Below are 22,389 nucleotides of genomic sequence, written 5' to 3'. Positions count from 1 at the left end.
GCGCACGCTCACCTGCACTCGGTATTTTTTCTTGGTATTTTTTTCTGGTAACGCTATGTTTTGGAACTAAAAGCTTAAAGGAGCACTGACACCAATTTTCGGCGTTAATATTATTGCACAGTTCGCTTCCTTCACTCAACAGAATACCCTGGCTGAAATATGAGCGGCCTGCGACACGATGAACATAGTTTAATTGGATCTCGTTTATCGCGCCGACGGAGCAGCGCGCGGAGCGGCACTCAGCAAATGGACATCAGCGTGACATCAGCCAGTGAAAGCCAAAAGAAGTGACGCGGCAGCGCTCGTCAAAAACTCGCGACGTCACTTCATGCGCGCGGCCCCACGAGCGGCGAGCGGGCGCAACGCCCTCTCAAGCGGGCGCCGGTGACGTCCGCACAAAGCGGTGAGGTCGGTCAGGGATTCTGTCGTATGCGCCGTTCGGGATGAAAGCGCGGGAATTTGAAACAAACGATTTTCAGGCCGTTCAGTGTAATTAACTATCGCGCGCTGAAGTATTTGAAGTGCTGTTTCAGGTTCGCCAGGCCATTAAAAGTATCGATAAAAGCAATAAAAGTGTAACATAAAATTTTTGTGTCAGTGCTCCTTTAAACAGCTCTGTTGTTACAAATCAATTTGGGGGGAGGGGGGGGGGGGAGTTACGCATCGATCGAAGGCTTCAGATTAATATACTCCCCCTCCCCATGTGCATCTTTAACTTGCGCCGAAATATCGACACACAGGCGTTTTCGTTTTTCGCCTACATCAGTAAAGCAGCCCGGTTGTCTCCGCGAGTTAATCAGTCGCATCTCTCGCCTTAAATGAGGTCGGAAACAGACTGCTGCAGCTCTCACCAGGCTGCGCAGACGTCGCTGCCTAACCGGCCAAGTTGCTCCCCTCCTCGAACGCGCCCCCGAGCGCTGCTATTTCGGAGGCCGCCGCTGCATTACGTCCCGTACCGCCCCGCTGTCTGGTTCGTCGCAACGGTCGCGATTCCCGGCGCCTGTGACGGCTCGAAGGCACGAAGTTTGTCGGTCAACAATGGCTTGCGCTCCGGTAAGCAATGAACAACTCATTATCAAAACCCTTCGTGAGTGCATGTGACCATAGAGCTGTCTCGTCTTTCAAGCAAGGTCGCGATCATTGTGCCCTCGAAAAGCAGCGCAAGGCTCTATTTAGACTTTCCCCGCTGTTCTTCTTGGCGACAGCGTCTGTCTGTCATTGGCTGTGCAACGTGACTTGGCGAGCAGAAGGCTACATGTTTGCTGTCCCACAACTATTCATCCACGCAGCCAGAGCCTTTCAAAAGCATGGCCAAAGCTGCTACCCCTAGGCGCGCATTTTTTTAACTTATTATTGTTATGCAAAGCCCGCCAGCCCGGTGAACGCCATGAGTGTCCTTGACCGTGGCCCGCTGACGAGGTTTAGAGTAAACTGAAGGTACAGTAGACCCGCGATAATTCAAACTCGAAAGAACCCCAGGATATTGTTCTAATTTTCAAAAGTTTCAATTATCGAAAGTTTTATAGATGTGAATCGGGGCAACATATCAACTTGCGTTGTAATGAAACATCCGCACATATTTCGTAATACAACATTCACACACACACTGCTGAACTGCCTTTCACACTTCAAAAAAATCACGAATGGATGATTGCTTTGTCTTTGGATGAAAGTTCAAAACAAAGTTCTTTTTTCCTTCCTTCCTCGATCCACACGTGGTTGTTTGCGTGCGTGTTGTCGCCTAGAGACGTGTATGCAGATAATGGGGTTTATTTGTGACTGTTAGTGATATAAGGATGCAAATGTGCAGGTATAAGCGGCAAATGCAGCAGACATTTTCCGGCGAGGGCAACAAAAAGTGCAGATTAACCGAATTTATGCTACGGAGCAGATTGAATACATTGAAACCATAGCGGGAAAACTAAAATTTTGAAGTTTGTTTATGTTAACCGAAAGTTTGAATTCTCCGGGCTTGAATTATCGTGAGTCTACTGTACGTCGCCGGCGTTGCACCCCCAAGACGTAAGGTTCATTTCGCCTTTTTTGGAGCAATGTTGTTTTTTTATTTGCTAAGCATATATTGGTAATCGCAATGTTGTTATTTTTTTATTTGCTAAGCATGTATTGGTAATCGCCACGAAAGGTTTTTCTAGTGCCATTTTTAACGCTGCCTTTTTATGCAAATTTCGACTCCCACGAAGCGCATAATTGTGAGAAAAAAACACCTCATTTCATGTCAACAAGCGGTGTATAAAGGCGTACGTATTGCCCCGCTGCTAGCATCGGTGAAAGATTTATGCATGTCAACATTTTTTAACAAAAAATGAAACGTTGGACTCATTTGGGCACGTTGGGCACAGTGTCGCGGTAAAGTTGGCGGTGTCCTGTTATTTGAAAAGGCTGATTGCATTTGAACGGCAGCGTTTCATTCACGAAGGCCACCGCTGCCAACGCTTCGTTCAGCATTCCAACCTGCAACATGCGGGACACCCGCCCGCCAAGCTTGCACGTGCTCATCACGTCGGGCTGTGGACAGTTCGTTGGCGCCACTTTTAAAACCGCAGTGTATAGGTTAATGAATATATTGCAAAAGCGAGGCGCACAAAAACAGAGTGTAGGAGGAGGAGGGTGGATGATGAGGGGAGGCTAAATAAGGGCAAAATGTGTAAAAAACCTTCCCAGGCACAGCACACTGGAACTGGGCACAAAGAAGGGGCGCGAACCCAGCGCCCCTCCAGCGCCCTGCCAGCGCCTGGAGAACGCCAATACCAACTAGCCCGCCAGCCACAACACTCGCGTGAAGGAACATCGCATTCCCGATATCCACAACGTATTATTGTCAGCACAGACTTGATAACCAGAGTACTGTGGGGTTCAACATTTCACACACTAGTCATTTCCCACCCCGCAGCCACCCGCGCTCAGCAAACATGCCTTGCGAGCGCCGGCTGTGGACGGGTCCGTTGTTTGCGGAGACAGACAAGGGCAGGGGCGACAAGGGCAAAACACCAATGGCAGCATTTATTGCAACGTGCAAATCAAATACACTGCATACAGACTGATCGTAGGCCATAACAGTAACATTAGAGCGAGGCATTAAACAACGCTAGAGATCGAGATGGTTCGGCTCACCGATGGAATACCGGAGCAGCGGGGCGCCGCGCGTGCGAGCGCGGGTAGGCGTCCCTTTATGGCACGTTCCCCAGGTCCGGACGTGCGCGCCGAAACGAAACGTCCGCGCGCTACCGCATGCACAAGGCAAGAGGCCGTCCTCTCGTCATGTTGCATCCCACCAGACCTCACCAAACGGTGGCGCTAGTGCTGAGGAAGAACTGGTTCTCCGGTAAGGCAGAGGGGAAAAGGGTCCACTCCACACAAACCCTCCGGCTGTGGCGTGCTCCCGTCGCACGAGCGAGGTGCGCTGTGCAACGCCGGACGCGATGGAAAGCTAGGCAGAAAAGGGTTCGCGTTCAAGTCGCGATCCCCACAGTACGTAGCCTAAAATGTGAAGCATCCAATCAGTATCTTATATATATGCCATAAAAATAGCACGCGAGAGACGAAACAAGCGAGAGAACGTTTGGAACACTAAGGGCAGGTGAGCTAGCAAGAAATGACCAAGCTGGCTAAACGACAAGCGCAAGTTCATAAGCACATGCAAGCTCACCAGAATATTGGAAAGCTATTCATACTAAAATTCTTCGCATTTTTTCGAGTCTCCCAGGCTATGTATGCCCGGTTGTTACGCTCCTCGGTGACATGTAACGTCATTCCGGCCTAGTTTCAAACGCGAAATTCAAAACATCGAAACAGTTCTAAGAGCACGCAAGTTACACACATTCCCCAGGGCGTACAACTGTCATCGGCGTTGGCAAAAAGGTGAGCAAATGGCAGGCATCCACATCGCTCTGCAAAATGCAAATTCTGGAAACATGATGGGCAATTTCCGAAAACAGGTAAGCACGCCATTGTGTTCGGAGGAACGAAAGTGCTTCACCCTCACGCCACTCACGTGAGGAAAAGCTGAATAAGGAGCAGGGGCGGTATTGGCCGTCATGAGGACCAGTTACATTACATCCCATTGCACATTAGCGCCAATAGCGGCATTGTGATCCCACTCCCATGCGGGACAGCAATACAGACTAGGGAGCCTACATAAGCCGCGCCTTCGTCGTTTAGGGTGGCGACAGCAGAGTCCAAGGTTTCCTAACGGTGGCTGCGGCGGCCGCCAAACTTGACGGGCCGCCATATTGGTTCCCCAGCCCCAGTGCCCGCCCGACCCAGGGAGCCGGCATGCGCCGCGCCTATGGAGGCGCGGAATAGGCTATCTCTAGAACGACCTGCTTCGAAACGATCGTGCGTGGTTAGTGGTTATCGCCAAGCAGCTTTCCAAAAACTTCCTGCTGCTGGGAACAGTTGAGATCGTGGGATCATTCGTTTAATGCGGCATTCACGTCCTTGGTAAAGGCTTGCCAATGCCTCCTTTCGAGGCGCTAGCTGTACGTAGAAGCGCGCGAATACGCGATTTTTCGTGCGTGGAGCTCGATGTGGCGCATAGCCGGTTTATCTTGTTTTTCACATGCAGAATCGTGCTACGGTGCAATTATTTTTCGCAGGTCAGTTCGGTGGCAAGCACGAAATATATCTCAGAATTATCTGCTAATACACAAGCATTCTTCCGACGCTTGTTGCACGAACGTTTCATTTCCTTGGTGGCATTGAAGGAACACGTCTCTTTTAGGGGCGAAGCCCCTTAATGGCTCGGGCTGTGGCCGTCTCATGTCGTCGTCGATGTAGTCATGGCACTAAAACACCGGGACCCTTGTTTACGCCTTACGGTAAAGCGTAACGCGTACTAGGAAAACACACCAGGTCACTCGTTTTCCAATGCCTCGCGCTAGAACGCGCTGCGCTTCAAAGCTGTATCCTTCTACCCCCAACGGTTTCACCTCCGTGGCAAAAACGCCAAAGCGCCGAGGATACACTTGTACACCGCACGCTTCGCTTTTCCCCAGGTTTCACGTTAGTGGAAATGGCCGGGGATTTTATGTCGCCTTACCTCGCCGTCATTCTTAACCCGGGAAGGTTCTGTTTAGGTAATTGCACGATGACGCCCGATTAGAGACGGTAATTTCATTTTCAGTTTTTGGCTTTTATATCATTTTTTAATTGTTTTCGCACTATTACCCTTTTATTTTTTATGCACTATTATTCAATTGAATAGGTTGACTTTTCAAATTACGCATTTTTGTGCAGATACAAGGCACTACATGTTATTAGGGTACCCCGCAAATGCTATAGCATAGAAAATATCGGTGTAGTAGTAAAGTTTCCGATACAATAAAAATGGCCCGCACAGACTAAACCACTGTTGCCTATAGAACCTCCCCAGCCTATGCTTGAATGGTTCTGCCCAAACTGGGCATCTTAACGTGCCCAATGTGTAATTTAATACGTTTACACACACTAACAAGAATATTGTTGAGGTGGCAACACAAAATATTACATCTATGGCTGAACATATACGTCATCATGCCTTGAAGCGTACTTTCATTACACGCATAAAGGAAGACAAACTTCACGTAAAATTCTTTTATTGCACTGCTTGCGTGACATGCAGATGCCCCCTTCTCGAACAACAGGCGTACATGGGAAATACAACAAAACACACAAAGTAAATGTTTCCGAGCTAATAAAGGCATCGAATTTCAAGAAGCACTTTACGTAGCAGACTAATGCATGTAAAAGTTACCACTCATTCGCGACTTTTTTCCAATGGAGCTGTTGAAAAAAACTGAACACACAGGCAACGAGCAAGATTAAAGCCCAGATGGGCTACACAGGTGGACAATGCTGATGAGACAAACGCAGAGATAACTAATGAAGGAGAAAGCAAGTAGAGAAGAATACGGCTTGCTTCACTGATGACAGTGAGAAAGCATTTTGCACGTCTGCATAAGTAGTACTTTGAGCAAGGATACATACATGAACCAAAATATTGGGGAATAAATCAATAAGAAAATTCCCCAAGCCCCACTGGGTTAATTTAAATTACCCCACTGAAAATTACATGACATCAGTCGAGAACAAAAACACGTCGTGAGCAACTGACACAATGGAGAGCAACGTCTCGAGAGAAAGGTGCAATGTGAACGAAGGCACACCACTGTTCTTGGTTTTGAATGCCTTTTTCGGGCTGGTACTGAGGAACAGCAAAAGAAAATGTTAGCAGTAAAATATTTTACAGCTATTTTGAACACACTATAATGTAAATTATACAAATAAGGCATCAATTTTCCTTTATCATCATTGTACGGCAATGAAGTTGCATAGAGTCCTTAACAAAGGCAGTCCTAAATTATGATTGAACGTACCACACCCAAGTCTTCAAGTGTCCTCACATAAAAAAAAAATTTATCGCAGCTGCGTACGCTCTACGGTTCTAGCTGGCTGCTGAACTACTCCAAGTTTGCCGCAGCACAGGTTTTGCTTGCTGCCCCATTTACTCTGTGTTCATGCTGCTGCCTGAGGTAAATCTTTAGTCTTGTTCGGACATATTTTTCGAGAAGCAGCTTCTCTACAGTAGGCTTGTGCAAACTGCAACATCCCAAGTGCATTTTTACAGACTTCTGCAGGGCACTCAGAATGCTTGAAAATGGCTTTTTCACCTTCATGACTTCACCCATTTCAGCAAACGTTTTGAAGTTTTCTTCACAATCCATCAAAATTGTCATTACAGACATGCTTGGCTGGATCAGATTTCCAGCATTTTTCACGTACTCCTTCAACTGGATGAGGCTGCTGTATTTCCCAGGAGCACTGTCAGTCAGTACTGCTTTACAGCTTTTGCAGTTACCTATAGATTTTAAAACAGACCTCAGAAGGAAACCACCGATGTACGCTACGATGTCGCACTCTGCTTCCGTCAGTCCAATCACAAACAAGTTCTCTAACTCCTCAGCCTGCTGAATGGGGTCTTCCTCTAGCTTTTTTAAGCTTGGGTCAAGCAAGTCAGCCAGATGACTGCTGTCGTCAATGTTGTAGCTCGAAGTCTTAGGGGTGTGTACAAACTGGCTGACACAAATGGCCTTCAGTTGCAGGTGCATTGCAGGTGCATAGCACTTACATAATAGAATATAGCTGCAAGTACGCGTGCGAAAAACATGAAGCGAGGTGCAATACTCACAGCGCAAACACGAGAAGCAGCAGTGGGCTCCCAGCGGTCCCTTTTCACTTGTACGAGCCAGCGCTTTCTTCGGTTCGGGCTGGCCGGGAAGCGGAACATCCGTGTGCCTTTTCTGCAATGGTTCGTACATTGCGGAACGCAACAGCCGGGCATTTTTGGTGCTCACACAACTCCCCACACGTTCACCGAGCTGGCATGGTTACGAAAAGCTTCCCGTGGTCAACAAAAGTCACCGCGAGTCACGGGCGGCAAAGACGCAGCCTTACGCACACGGCGGCAGTGAGCCGACTGGGGAACAACATGGCGCCGTATCGGCCCCGTTGCTATGGCAACGTGTGCTGGCAACGCTGCCCGACGGCGGGAGGCGGCACGAGCTGTGTCAAAGAGTGGCACCACCCTAAACGACGAAGGCGCGGCTTATGTAGGCTCCCTAATACAGACGCAGACACCCAAGTAGTTGGTAGTCCAAAGCGCTTGCAATCCGAAACACCTCATCTGCGGTAATTTTGGCGCTGATGTTTCACGGACCTCATTGTTGCTTGGAAGGATGGAATGACGATATTTATCTAGCTTGTCAACCGTTTACGGAATCTAATGCATGTCAATCGTGTGGTACGGGCTACACTGTACAAAGTGATCAGCGGGTTAAACGTTCCATTCCTGAGCAGAAGGTCTCGGGTTCAATTCCCGGCCGCTATGCTGTAGTATTTTGCAGAAATCTTCAAAATAATATCGCCTTAGTGTACAATGTCTCGGCGTGCGGTTAAGAGCTCAGGGTAGTCCAACTACCCGTAGCCTAGCCGCGTATCACATAGGCAAGCGTTTCTCCCGCGCTATATTTCTTAACGATGAGGCAGAATAAAGTGGACTAAGGTGTTCGAGGGCACACGTACAGCAGCAACTACCATGTAAATGCATGTGCATGTGCAGGGACAGCGAAGGCAGCGGTGGTAGCACCGTTAAGACACTGGGTGCATTACACGTTTACCATGATGGAAATAACATTGCGCTAAAGGAACAGAACGAACAGAAGACACACCACACAGCGCCTCGGTGGTGCGGAAGGATCAGTTGCCAGTAGAACTCCAAAAAGCGGTCCGCAATCTTCGAGTATCGTAACCAGAGGTTCGAGGCAGTCCGGGGTGTAGTCGAAGGTGCAAACAGGCACGAAAGATGCGCACTTTATGCGGCCACTCCACACGAAGAATCTTGCACATCCGGAGCTCATGGCCTTGTGAGGGTGGAAACGCGCCGAACAACACAAGTATGAGATGGGGCACAGTCTTCCGCCGCAAGTAGAAGGTAAATGAACGGCCGTGACAAGATGCCACCGCAATGAGACCGACAAGCACGTCAGGTGACGCGTCAAAACAATTAAAAGAGCCCTGTGTACTAGAAATAAGGCTCATCAAAGCCCTCTGACGGGCTAGTTCGTCTGACATGACGGAAATAAAATTGCGCTAAAAGAGCAGGACGAACAGAAAAAGACACACCACACAACGCCCGTCTTCTTCTTCTCTTCGTCCTGTTCTTTTAGCGCAATTTCATTTCCGTCATGTCAGATCAACTAGCCCGTCAGAGTGCTTTGAGACGTTTACCACTGCAACGCAGCCACAAAGTAACGTACGGGCCATCCTGCGTTTCAACAGCGTTTGTCACGGTAGCTTAGAAGGTAAAATTCTAGCAACCCCCTGGGAAAACGATTTCAAAAAGACCGAGAAGACTTTTTTTGGTTTTTCAGAAAAATTGACCTCGCCTAACGTCTTCTTAAAGGCCAACAAGAGGATTTGTTTGAAATGTCTGAAAATTGGACTTAAGGAAACACTGGAGTGAACTAGTCGAAGTTTTATTTCTGGCCAAATTTTTGTAGTTCAGCCCCCGTAACTGATTCTTCGACTTTATTTAGTTTGCCCATTTAAGACCAGAGTCAAGGTGGCAGTAAAGCAAACAAAAGGCGCCATTCGCAGCCACTGCACAGATTAACGTAACTAACTTTCTGCATTTTCTGGCTACCTCAGCTTTCAAAAGTTTTATTTTCGCCCCATTTCATGGTAAATTCAGATGTCTTTGTTTCTGTACGCGGACGTTTTACAGGTTAAACAAGCTATCAATCCACTAACTAAATGCAGACCCGACGACTCGCCATTGCGTATAGCCATATCCGGCGAGGGCAAATCGTCGGGGAAAATGGTGAGACGGAAACAGGACGTTCTAACGCACTTCTCTATGGAGTCAACAAATGCGCGTACATCGGCCTCAAAAGCTCAGATCGTTGTATACGGCATACTCCAAATTGTTTACGTGCTAAGACAATGTTAACAACTCATTTCTATGTTTCTTTGGGGGAATATGCTGGACCTTTTTTTTTTTTTTTTTTGCCACCAACGATTTGCGTAAGCGGAGAGAGAGGAGTCACAACGCATCGTCTGCATCTGTCCAATACACTACTATCCCATTTTCCCTTGGCCTGATAAACGCAAGCGAGGGGGTGTGACCTGAAAGAAGCACATTTACAACTACGCAGTTTGATCCCATAAAAGTCGCTCCGGCGATACTTTATTCATGCCCTTCCCTGCGTGGACGTCAGTACCGGTACCCTAGACATGCTGTCGCCGCTGCGAGAACGACAACAAAACAAGCCTCCTCGGGAGGGAGAGAGTGCAGACAAGATCGATAACCTCCGCCAGCAAAGCCGGCCGCTTCGGAGTGCCCGGGGTCGAAACCAGGCGGCGCTGGGCTCGGTGTTGTGGTCGTTCCTCGCTGGGGCCAGCCCAGTGACCTGCAACCGGTAACAAAAAAGAGCCCAGATCGGCAGCCGCTTTCGAGATCGAAGCAAGGTTCCAGAGGCCAGTTCGAGACTCGCGGAGATGAGAAGAACAAAAATGAGAGAGCCAGGTAAGCAGTTTGGAGATTGTCATGAGGGGAAGAACGGCAGCGTCAGTTAAGAGTTTCGAACAGCTGATGCGCTTTACTTTCTCTGAATACTTGATGAAGGCCGCATGGCCTTCTGTATCCAATGCAGCCCGGTGGCCCTAACTACACCCGGAGCAGATCCTGTGGGACAAAACGAAAACATGTAAATGTAGCGACGGACACAACCCGTTGCGTCCGGTCGGTGCCTGTTCATTCGCGATGACTGCGAGTTGCCTACACAGCCGCCTCCTTTACAACACGCGCACGAGGCTTCGTGTAAACGTGACGTGCGAACCACCATTACGCTTGAACTGCTGCAGTAAGCAAGGCTTTCAGGGCAGGGTGCGCCTCAGCGGATTCCCCGGGAAGTTAGGACGGCCCAGCGTCGACGGCGTTCTGTGGCGTTTCATTCTTGCTTATTTCACGAATGTTCGGCTTGGGAACTAAGTCAGTATTAAGCTCCTTGTCTTACGTTTGAACCAGCCCTGCGGCGACTGAAGCGCAAAAAAGGTGTCCTTCCCCGTTATTCTTCAAAAAAAAAATTGAAATGGTTTTGTTTATCTCGTTGTCAATATGAGTGTGCCGTCGGAAAAAAATAGACGACAGCGCAAGAGAGAGGGTGTCGTCTGTTCTAGTTCACTGAGTAAAAAGTGAACTGCCCGAGGTAAAGGGATGCCGATAACGTCGCAGGGAGGTCAGTGTCCTCCAGACAGTCCAATAATGCCGAGATAGTGAAATAAGTGAGCATTCCATGAAGAAGCGTGGAAGGGGAATGAGTCATTGCGGCCATGTTGTCAAGAGCCTTGGAGGATCAACGGAGGAAAGTGACGTTCGGAGCACCACTCAAATGCATGCATCTGTTTATTCGCAGCCTTGGTTAAATGCTCCATGTATTCGGGTACATCACCCTTGTTCTCACCCATAAACTGCACAAATCCAAATGTTATTGCCTGCAGTGTCCTCATGACCGCAACAACTTGTACCCCAATATTTGCTTCCTTCGCGCGCTATCAGGCTGTCACCGACGAAGGTAATGTCCGCGCCCGAGTTATAGCCACTTGTGACGCCACATGTGTGTCCTCTAGGTAAGAAGGCAAGGTAAATGACGAGCGCAGAGGGCGAATGACTTGCATCGTACGTATCCGTGTCCCCCCACTCAGATATTGCCCAAAGTCAGCGAAGTAGCCAGAAACCGTCCTCAGAGGAGCCTCGACTGGATGATCCCGCCGGCCGTTTACAGGCGCCTTATCAGCCTCGTGTCGGCTTCACGCGGTCGTTTTACGCTAGCTAAGTAAATAAATGCTCGTGCAGAAATCTGTTTCATGACGTTGTCCGCCACGAGAAAGAAAGATATCGAGGTCGGAGCCTAGGCGCAAATGAAAAGAGCCTCATCTCAGCAGAGTGCAGAAGCGGCCCGTCGGGACGAGTGAAGATTGTACGCCCCTTGTCGCCTCTACTTGATGGCCACGCAATTCCTGATCGTATCAGAGCACACGTTTCCATTATTATCGCCGTGACACGCCCGACCGACGTCTCCGAAAAACTGTAAGTTTTGAGCAATACGCCTGTGTCTGCGCAGGTATGGTGGCCTTGCTGCAAGACATAACGGTTTGTGAAATTTCACGCTTTAAAAATTTCACGCTTTGGAGCTTCCGCGCAAATGAGAGAAAGAGATATTTATTTGTTAACAGAAGTCGACTGCGATACCACAGGAAGCGCTACTCGACTGCCGATCATGCATACTGTTGGTGTGAAAATACCTCAGCAAAAGAACTGGGCACGGTGAAATCTATTCCAAGCTTCAAGCATTAATATAACCGAAAGTAATTCTTCAAACAGCAGCTCTCTGAGAACGATAAATAGCCTGATTTTAGGCACTTTTGTTTAACTGTTGTGCTGGCCCCACAAAAAATTGTTTAAGACGAACTATCACATTCTCGCTGCTTCTACTGTTTCGCGGTTCGATCGACGGGTTCGTTTCTTGTCCGCAGTGGCTGCTTTTTTTTCTTTGTTTTTGTTTTTGTTTTCTGATGGAGGTGGAAGAACCTCGTGCGCAGTATTTCAACGTATTTCAAAGACACCAGGGTGTTCTAATAATCTGTAGCTCTCCACTACAGCGTCCCTCAAGGTTTAGGTGCAGCTTTGTCGCGTAAAACCGCGATTTTGAACACTGGTATTAATTTACAATTTTCATGTACCGCTATGTGCATAAAAACTAGTTGAATGGCTTCGGCAACGCAAAATACCTATCTACGCACGTAGGGAAGTCGTTGTCCGCAAATCTGGAATTGAATTGTTCGCGCTTGTGTACGGAATCGCCAGAGCCAATGCCGTTGTTCCTTCGAAAATTCCGCGCAATTGGCGTAATCGCTAATCCCAGAATCATCCCAGTGGCATTATTATTTAAATTTGGACAAATTGGGTGGGTGTCGCAGGTTTAGGATAGTCGCCTTAGAAAACTGCGCCTTCAAGTTCACGGTCCTTTAGTAGCTCTTGCGTGCGCTCGTTAGCGTCCCGTCGGCATCGCAGTCAGTGTGCAGGCCCTGGAATGGTGCCGAACGTTTTGCGTGTTCCTTCCGTCCTATTCATCATCGGTGCGACGTTGACTGAGAGCTTTCCGGACAGTTGAACAAGGTCAACTGGGGCGCACCTGTTTTCTTCAGTGCGTAAGAAAGCAGTATCTTTATATGGCTGTGTCTGCGTCACAACGCTGTCTGTGTTTGCGTCGTGGTACCGGGCTGTATCGACGGGCTTCGATGTTGTATTTTATTCGCTTAATATGCGATGAAGTGTGATTTTAAAAAAATCTATAAAAAATAATAAGCAGCAGCGAAAGGGACAATCCAGCCCACGATGTTTTCAGTGCTTTTTTTAGCACGCATAGACTGGAACAGCTGCGTAGGAATTGCTTGCTGCTGAAAATATGTCAAGTGCGCCGTGATCTGCCAACATAAAGCAGCCTGTAGGTATTCATTAGGGACAGGAAAGTGGAGCACTGAAAAGAGCTGAAAGTTTTGGCTCCGAAAGACAGCTTTACCATAATCGAATGTTTTCTGGTACGCATAACACACCCTTTTTTTGTGTGTGAGACAGAGCGAATTAGAACACCAATTCTAACACCAATGCTCCGACTACAAAAGCACGGTCTTGCAGCGCGCAGAAGCGGCGTATGCCCAGGTGCTGCGACAACGGTGCACACCTGGGCCGAACAGCTGCGAGCCACGAATACTTAACCGGAAATGTCAATTATGTCCCGACGCCATATCGCACGACTGCCCATATTTAGCGTTTCATGAAAGGTGGTTGATAGCTCGAGAGTCCCGTCGAAAACGCAAAGATGCCTTTTCATCCACCGTTGCATGCATGCACACTCGCAATCAGGGCGTCTGAGGGGGAGGGGGGGGGGGGATGTCACGTGACAATATGAACGCTTCCGCGCGGTTGGGTCCAATTGCTTGGTAACATTGCAGTTGTTTTATTTTGGTTTTTAAAAACCACTGCAGCCCTAACGTTGCCGTCTCTTCGAGCACACGCACCACCCACAAAATAAGCCAGAAACCGCAATGCTTCAATCATTTCCAACAACAAAGTGTAAAGCCGCATACATTAACACGCCGACTACACGGGTACGATTGCGCGTTCTTGAGAGAACAAAACGTAAGCCGTGGCCTGCTAAATATAACCTGATGCCTAGCTTAATTAGGGGAGAAATGTACCGCACACGTTCCCCATTACTGCGCGCCTACATAAAAATCATCTATAGTATAGAACTCTGTCGAAACGACAACGATGGGGAACACGAAACTTTCCAAGATCAAGTCCAACACCACACTAACTAACCCAGAAGCGTTGTACTGCCTCGTGCTATACCGGTCCGATACTGGCATTCCATGACTGTCCAATTTTGCCCGTCCGTGACCCCTTAACCCCCGCTCCAAATCCAAACCTGCTTCGACCGAACCGGATTGGCGCAACTGGATCGACGTCGTCGGCTTCATACCGCAAAGGACACCTCCCCCCCCCCCCCCCCCCCCCCCCCCCAAAAAAAAAAAAAAAAGAAGGGGGGACCCAGGTTGCATTCCCACGACGGGAAGCGTTTTTTTCTCAAGAAAGCTTTCTTAATGGTACCGATGGAGTCCTGTCAAAAAGCTAATGCGTATCCCCATAGACCAGTTGGTCGACCGAAAAGCTCTGATGACCGAAAAGCTCTTGACCCACGGCGCGTGCGTGAAACCGATCTTCCATTGCGTCAAAACGGCTACTTCAAAATCGCAGAAAAGGAACGGTTCTAGATAGGCCAATACACACACCTATCACGAAGAAAGAGTACAACAGAATACCTTTATCTCATAAGCCACGTATTGCCATACTTCTAGATCGTTCGCAGATGCGTTTACTTAGTGCAGGGTTCGTACGAGCTTCAAAAGCAAAAATTCAAGGGTTTTCAATGACCAGAAAACAAATTTTCAAGGCCGCCGTCTAATGTTTTATCTGTGATTATTTACAACTTTTTCAACACAGTGCGAAATTTCGATATTGCCCAATACCCAAGCACATTAGTGCACATTTAGATAGGCGCTAACGGGTTCGTGAATGCTCCCCCAGTTTTATTTTTTATTTGACAGCTGGCATTTAGAGGTCTTTCTTTTTTCTTGGTGTTTTGCTGAGGCTGTTTGATTTCAAAACTTCATAATGTTGCCTGCATCTTCTGCTTTGTCAGCAAGAATATGAGCTGAAATTAAATCAGCAAGTGTTGCTGCAAGGCAGGAATAACTATGTACACGTCCACCATTTGCACGTAAAAGCAAACGCAGATGGAGCGTATGAGGCACAGCAAACATGCAATGAGCGGCCGTCCACAGACTAAATAGAACATGCAAGATAGAGAAGAGAAGCCGGCCTTCACTGGATTGTATCATGACATGGATTCTATTGAGGAATGCTGTTCCCAATGTTGCCTCGTAATAATTACAATCCACCAAACTCGTAATTTCATGCAATACACTGAAACTTGATTGTTACAATGTTTCTTTACATTTTTAACACCTAAAATCCACGACAAACACTTTAAATTCTTGTGAAAAGATAGGGCCATTGCTTCTCTCCAGAAAAATCAAGGGTTTTCAAGGACCGTTTAAAAATTCCAGGACTTTCCAGGCCTTGAAATTGACACTTCTAAATTCAAGGGTTTTCAAGGTTTTCAAGGACCTGTGCGAACCCTGTTAGTGTGCGAAAAAGCTTCGCACGATCGAGTTCGTTCATCGTTTGCGATTTGGGTCTTTGAAGCTTTGACGATCGATTGGAAGCACTTTCGGCGAGGGATGAACGCTGTTTTACCGAATGTTTTGATGCACTTTTGGCGCAGTTTCTATGTGAGAAAGCTTCCGCGCTTCTCTCAACTTTCTTTAGGAAGGGGTGGTGAATATTTTTCTTTGCTTACCCACGGTCTTCATCACCATCAGAGAAAGTTGACTTTCCTGCAGCGCGTTTTGGGGGGGACTACAGGCGACATCTGTGATGGGCTGAAAGCTTCGCTCTAATAGTCTTCCCACCGTGACTTCACCCTACAGGGGTACTAGGCGCTTCCAACGCACTTTAATATGTACAAGCTGTAGATGCCTAGATAAAAATTGCCTGTCGGTCTGCTCAGGCAAACTTTTGAATTTGACCACCCCCAGATATTATAGGGGTTTACGGCAGTCAAGGCCTACAATTCAAAGCATGTAATCACCCTCGGCGGAGGATACGGCATTACCACTCAGCTAAACCTGTTTTGTACACAAAAGATTCCAGCTTTTCTACGCTTGGCGGCAACGGGTAATAAAGCAGAGTGGGAGCTTCGCATGGCAACTGTCTATGGAAAAAAAAAACATGAGCCATTCCGCTCTGTCAAGGCGGACGACCAGCCAGGCTAACATTTTTAACACATAATATACGCACGATGAAACTACGGCAAATTTCATTCCTTTTGAGCGATGATGGTGGTCATCCTTTGAAAGACGCCTACATACACGCACACTTTTATAATGACTATACATATTGAGTGCGGCGCCTATTGGTAACTAATCTCGCACATCCTAATGATTATATTTATAAGCTTTTGAATTTAACTACTTTTATTTCACAACCATGGTGCAAGAAGTCTTGAAGTGTAGGTCACGTTTTTATCTAGAAAATGGCGCCTGTTGATAATTAGTTACTGGAACAGCATATCCGAGAAATGAGGCTTTTAATCCTGAGGTCCAAATCCCGTTTTGAACGGCGTGAGACTTCGGTGCTGACCGCGTGCTGATAGCCCACACACAACGGGACGTTCGTTTTGCAACCCTCACGCCTTAACGGCACGTGACTTTATTCTCTGACATCAAATATACAAGGAAGCCCAGCCATACAAGCTTCTCTCGAAACTTTCGCTTCCGTTCACACCAGCCTGACAAGCGCACGTCGAATGTTCCGGGAAAACAACGAAGGGCGGACGGACGGACGCACGGGTGCTGAAAATGGCATGACACGTCACGCAAAGGAATATAGTTTCCAGCTTGAATAAAAACGTGGCAGTCAACCTCCGTAGTCAGCAAGCAAGGACGCCAAGAATCAAACAAAAAATCGTTTTACCACGGGGTGCGCAGATTCCATGCACTGTCGATCCCCGGCGAGGATGGGTACCATGCGTGCATATGAAGGTCTGCGTCTGAACCAACTCGTTTTTTTACAGCGAATAACCCTTCTCGTATAGCTAGCCTTGCCATTTCTGTCCAATCTTCCGCACAAAAATCTGGGGCCATCTGGGGCCTGGCCTACTTAAAAAAAAAAAAAAAAGAAAACCCCCACAGAAGAAATTGTGAGTTTTTAAGCGGTAGGCGGTATGCTGCAAATATCAAATAGAAACGCTTCGGGTTACTCTGTCGGTTGACAAAGAACCCTCACGCCTTAACGGTACGTGAAAAAGCGCCCGTTGAAAAATTGTGGCGCCTCGTCCTCACCAGTGGCGGTCCCAGGAAGCGGGGCAATCAACCTTCCCCGTTGCCTCCCCCTCCCCCTCAAAGAGGTCCTCAGCTTCTTATTTTTTTTAAGTATCCAACTTGTGCAAGGTCGCAAATGTGTTGCGACCGACAGAAATGCGGGCTCGAGTCAGCCATTGCATCGCCTAAGGGGCGCCGAAAACCACTGGATCGCTAAGTGAAATATTTGTGCGCAAGCGGGTTACACCGCATACGTGCACACGCCGGCATTGTTATCACCTTCCCGTAGAACAGGCGCAAGGAGGGGAGCGGTTCTTTGTCGAGGCTGCTACCATGGCCGCCGAACCATGTGCACTTGTTTCGAAGCAAGTTGCCGATGCCTGGGGCGTCTGCAAAACAGCCGGTCGGCCCCCATTTGCCACCTTTGCGAATGCCTACACTGCGTGGAGGCTAGTTCGGTTAGTGCGGCTGTTCGGTTAGTGCGGCTTCCCTGTGTCCAACTGGACTGCAGGTAGCACGCTTCCCCACCGGCCGCCTCCTTTCCAGCCTCATCACCGTTTCTACTAACTGTGTGTGTGCGTGCGCGCACGGCTCGGGACGCATTCCGAGAACAGGGCGCCGGCAGCTTCCGAGGCGTCGAGGGTGCGTGTTCTTTTGCCTTTTGCGTATCCGAGGGTCCTGTCAGCACGCGGCCTTTCGGGACGTTCCGCGTGAGTCAAGACGAACGGTTTTAGGCCATCGACTGATTTGTAGTGGCGGTTCGACCTTAGACGTGGCGTTACGCGCGGGGCGAAAGCTTGGGAACAAGTCAAAGATCCTCAGAGGTGCAGTAAAGCCTCTTCGCCCCTAACTGATTTCGGAAAAGGGGACCGCTATCACCTGCATGCTGCCGAGCATCGAATACTAACAAGTGCCCTCTTATTTCTGTTTTTACTGTTTCTTCCTGTCTTTTTTTATACTGTTTTTTTTATCAAAATTCGCCCCCCCCCCCCCCCCAAAAAAAAAAAAAAGTCTCTGGGACCGCTACTGCTGTGGCATGTTTAAACTACCGCGGAGCCCTTCGAAGTCTCGAAGCAAAAAAAAAAAAAAAAAAAAAAAAACAGGAACGCGTGCAGGACAGCAGGAAAAGAAAGCGCTTCAATGGCTGAGCTCGAAAATGCAAAATACAAAAATCCTCGCGTCGCTGCCCGCTCCGCTTCTAACATTACGAAAGGAAATGCTTGAATCCTCCCGAGGCAATTCCGTCGCACCATCAGTCTTAATCTTCCTGTGACGTCGGCGACGGAACCGAATGAATTTCGTCACCGCGAACGTTCCGTCCCTTCCTCTCCCGCCTCTTTCTGCTCTGAATCTCTCCTCGCTGAATGGCGCGCATTCATCGACAACGCCCCCCACAAAAACAGCGCGCGCAACGCGCATCCGCGGGGGCTACACAAGTTATTGACCGAGCAGGCGGGTTTATCAGCAACGGAAAACGCGTTCTCGCTTTCACTCGGCCGACCCGCAGCGACCCGCTAACGAAACACGATAATTTGCGGCTTATCGACGGACTCTTTGCCTCGGGGGAGGGTCGCAACGAGTCGATCAGGCTCGGTTCTGTGTTCTCCCTCCGTCGTTACCACCCGAAACCACCCAGCAACCCAACCACCGCTCATGCAGGCGGCTGCGGTGGGACGCCGGAGGATCCTGTTCCGCTGACACAGTAACGAGGCCGAAGAAATGTCGTCGGCGCTCGAGGCGAGCAGCAACGGCCGCTCCGTCCACCCTGGCGCTGGGGACGTGTCGAACGGGTCCTTCGTCAACAGGGCCTTCAACTCCTACGAACACCCTGCTAACGACGGCGTGAAGGCGACCTACCCCAGCTACGGCTCTGCTGTGTGGAAGGAGGACCTTGCCGCCTCTAAGGAAGACACGCCCAAGGATGCGGGATGCTGGGCGAAGTTCAAGCGGGATGCATGGCTTCTGCCCCTGGTTCACAGCGAGTTCTGGATCTCGGCCGCCTTCGCGCTCATCCAGCCTTTCTACCCGATCTTGGTAAGTCCGCCTTGGCGCCGCCTCTCGGAGGCATTTCATACAAAATGTATACTCACCTTTCCAAGGTTAACGCTCTGTCAAGGCCAAAAATGTCTCGCGAGCTGTTTTGAAGTCTGTTGCAACTCGTGCGTTCTCTAATTCTCAACTAGGCGTGACTGTCCTACAAAAAGAAATTTCAGTGGAGGAAGTTCCCCTCCTTTCTCCCTCCCCCTCTCCAATTTCGTTATGCAGCTTAAACGTTGAACCAAACAAATTTAGAAAAAAAAAAGGAAATTCCATTCTGTGTGTGCCGTTTGCAGGCCGACGTTCGCTCGGTGTCTAATCTGCATTGAGTCTGCTTACGCAGGCTGTCACGTCACTTGCGATGAAACATGTCGCAATACCCTCGACACGCTCATCACACAACGCGGAAAGTGCGACGCGTAACAACGTCCACGTGTTTGTTCCAGACGTTGAGCGCAAACCGGCTTCTCGACAGCCCGGCGCGTAGTATTGCGCCATATTGTAACAGGTGGTGGCGAACGTTGTAAAATGCCTGCTCCTATCGCGGGAAGGGGCCATTCGAGGGCTTTCTTAATTGTGGAACACCAGCGACTGACCATCTTAATGGCGTGCTGTGAAAGATTTTCTACTGCGAAGCTGTCATGCTCTATGTTCGTAACCAAATTGCGCCCGTCTATCGGGTCACGTCGACAAAGAATCGCACACGTTCTCCCCAGGGCTAGCGTAAAATGTTCTGCGCCTCTCAATCCAATTTGGTATTCCTGAAAAAAGAAAGCATACTGAAATGGGTCGCTAAGGCGGCTCTGTCATTACGCCGAGTTTCATTTACTTGTCGTAATTAGTTCAGGGTGAAGTTATCTGCTCAGGGTTATCAGTTACGATCAGTTATCAGTTATGAAGTTATCACGGTGAAGTTATCTCGTCTGCTGTCAATGCAAGACCGTCTACGGAGGGAGTATGGTTACACAAAATGCCTGAAACTCTTATCGGCACTACACCGAAACAAGTTATGTGAGAATGTAGAAATAATTCTAAGGAAGTTGTGTATTCGTCTTTATTCGGTCAATATATCAAGTCACCACTCATGACTTAGTATAGCTTTCCACCATTACAGCTTCGCTGATCTTCCATCTTCGCGCTATGCCGGAGGGGCTATCAATTTTTCCTTTACAGTGTTTTAAAGTTCTGAAGATTGGCGGCGCCTAACGCATCTTCAAAAGGGGTTAACAGCGCACGTAGCCAAAAATGACCGCGAAGGACGGAGCAAAGCGCTGACTCCCGTCTTTCTTGGTCGTCCTTGTGCGCGTGCGCAGTTAACCCCTTTTAAAGATGCTCTACCAACTTGCCCACCAAGCCATCCACGCCTAACGAGCAATGGCCACCTCCGATTAGAACCTTGCAAACCTATCAGTGAAAACGTCAGGATTTGTTGCTTTTAAATCTGCTGACCGTTTCGGTTCCCTTCGTTAAAACGTCACCGTATGCTTCAGACAAGACATTATCGCTAGAATGTGTGCCTCGTTTTTTTTTTCAACAAGGTCATCGTTAGCAAGAAATTTACAGCTCGCCAAAAATACTGCTTTCCCATGTAGATAACTGTGTTCCTTTCGTACAGGTGCCGTCAAAAGTAATTGGAGCACGGGAGCTGTGGCCGAGCCGCATAGGAACGCCGGTAAACAACAGGAACAGAACACGCATGCGCGCTTGCCGATGGTGATAGCCCATCTATACTTCTCAACCCACTTATTTTAACAATGCTTCGAGCGTTTTCGCAGCATACGGGTCTCAGCGATGGCGCTGATAGCAGAGGCGGCATCTAGCAGCGTCGCTCACCCACTTTCAGCGCACAAGAGCTGCTGGAGAAGCGTCGCAATTTCAGGGATCTGGAGTGACAATTTTTATTTTCTAATATTTTATGTGGGTCCGCTATCGGCGCCATCGCCGATACCGGTATGCTGCGAAAAACGCTCGGAACCGTGTTAAGAAAAGTGGGTTAAAAAGTAAACGGGCTATCGGCGTCTTTAGGCACGCATGCCTGTTCTGCTCCTTTAGTTTACCGCCAGTGCAGCTACACGGCGCTCCTTGCAGTTCGGCCACAGCTCCCGTGCTCCAATTCCTTCTGACAGCCCCTGTACTTTATTTCCTGGAACTAGGATAAATGTGATTAGGAATTTCTCGCTGTTTTGTAGCGATATGTATGCACTCTTGGAAGGGCTTTCGTTTAACCACTAATTTCATCTAATTTTGTTTGTACCATTATCTTGTCTCCTATGCTTTCTCGGTGCTTGAGCCGTAATGTCCTATACACATCTCGCACCACTGTAACCATCCCTACCTGGGGTAGCATGGCGTGCTGTTAGCAGGGCTGACCTCAGCAGTTCACATTAAAGAACGCTCCCAGACGCAACGGCCATGTATCAACAACAAAAAAAGAAAAACAACCACGCATACGACGTCTTCAGCACAAGGTAGTTTCTATTAAGTGTTCCTGACGACGATGATTCACGTCTGTGCTTGACTTTGATAAATATAACTACATTTCCAACCCAGTGCATCTTTTTGTGAGCAGACGTCCGTGCGTGCTCACTTTCGTTTCTATGAAAACAAACTAAATCTCCTAATCCACCAGTTGTTAAGAATGAAATTCATCCACAACAAAAAATTATTCATATTTACCTAAAAATTAATTCGTGACTTCTGAAATTCGATAAGTTAATGAGTGAAAATCATTTGCGCCCCTCCAACGTACTACAGATGCAGTTTGAAGATTGACGAGGGTACAACACACCCTGATATTTCTTGCACTTACAAAAGGAATCTGTTGCTGGCGTCAACGCGGCAAGTGAGAGGCCGTCCGTGCCATCGTAGGAACTACGGGAAAAAAGTACCAATTTGCATTAGCTTCGTAATTGGCTTGGCTCGTAACGTTTTAGCGAGTGGTAAAATACGTAAGTGCAGCGAGACTTCCGAGAAAAATGTTTGCCTGCTTACACAGGTAAAAAATTTGGAGAGAGAAAACGCTGTAGCGATGAGAAAGGAATGCGTATTTTCTTCTATCTGGTTTAGCCAGAAGAGTGCAGACGAAATGAGTTTTCATGTGGGTGGCCATAACGGTTAGCTTGTATATCTCTACAAGTCTTGTTCAGCATTGCAAGGAAAGAAAATTAATCTGAATACGCATAAATCGAGCACACGTGCAGCGAAGCACATAAAAATTAGCAGTGGCTTAGCTCGGCTATGCCAGGTTATACGTAGCGTGAGCTGAGGTTCAGCTGGTTTTTCTTAGCTTTC

The 22,389-nt window shown here is 48.3% G+C and overlaps 1 protein-coding gene and 1 pseudogene across 4 annotated transcripts in view; one reads left to right on the top strand and one right to left on the bottom strand.

The window, feature by feature from the left end:
- The first annotated feature begins 908 nt into the window (after nt 1-908).
- LOC144153579 (MFS-type transporter SLC18B1-like) overlaps nt 909-22,389 on the top strand; it is a 47,561-nt gene continuing 26,080 nt past the window's right edge. The window contains exons 1-2 of one of the 4 annotated variants that reach the window (XM_077685208.1): nt 909-1,053; nt 18,721-19,095. In XM_077685208.1, the coding sequence (XP_077541334.1) occupies nt 18,781-19,095 (315 nt within the window). In that variant the 5' untranslated portion in view covers nt 909-1,053; nt 18,721-18,780. Of the gene's footprint in view, nt 1,054-10,063; nt 10,082-11,488; nt 11,645-18,434; nt 19,096-22,389 lie in introns of those variants that run through there. The other 3 variants (XM_077685209.1, XM_077685206.1, XM_077685205.1) reach the window with 3 other exon arrangements.
- Nucleotides 5,578-8,115, bottom strand: LOC144152215 (uncharacterized; annotated as a pseudogene).

The sequence above is a fragment of the Haemaphysalis longicornis genome, unplaced genomic scaffold (genome assembly GCF_048455015.1).
Source record: "Haemaphysalis longicornis isolate Haplotype H1 unplaced genomic scaffold, Haemaphysalis longicornis Haplotype H1 scaffold_9, whole genome shotgun sequence".
NCBI lineage: Eukaryota > Metazoa > Arthropoda > Arachnida > Ixodida > Ixodidae > Haemaphysalis > Haemaphysalis longicornis.
This window is presented reverse-complemented; position numbering and strand designations above follow the sequence as displayed.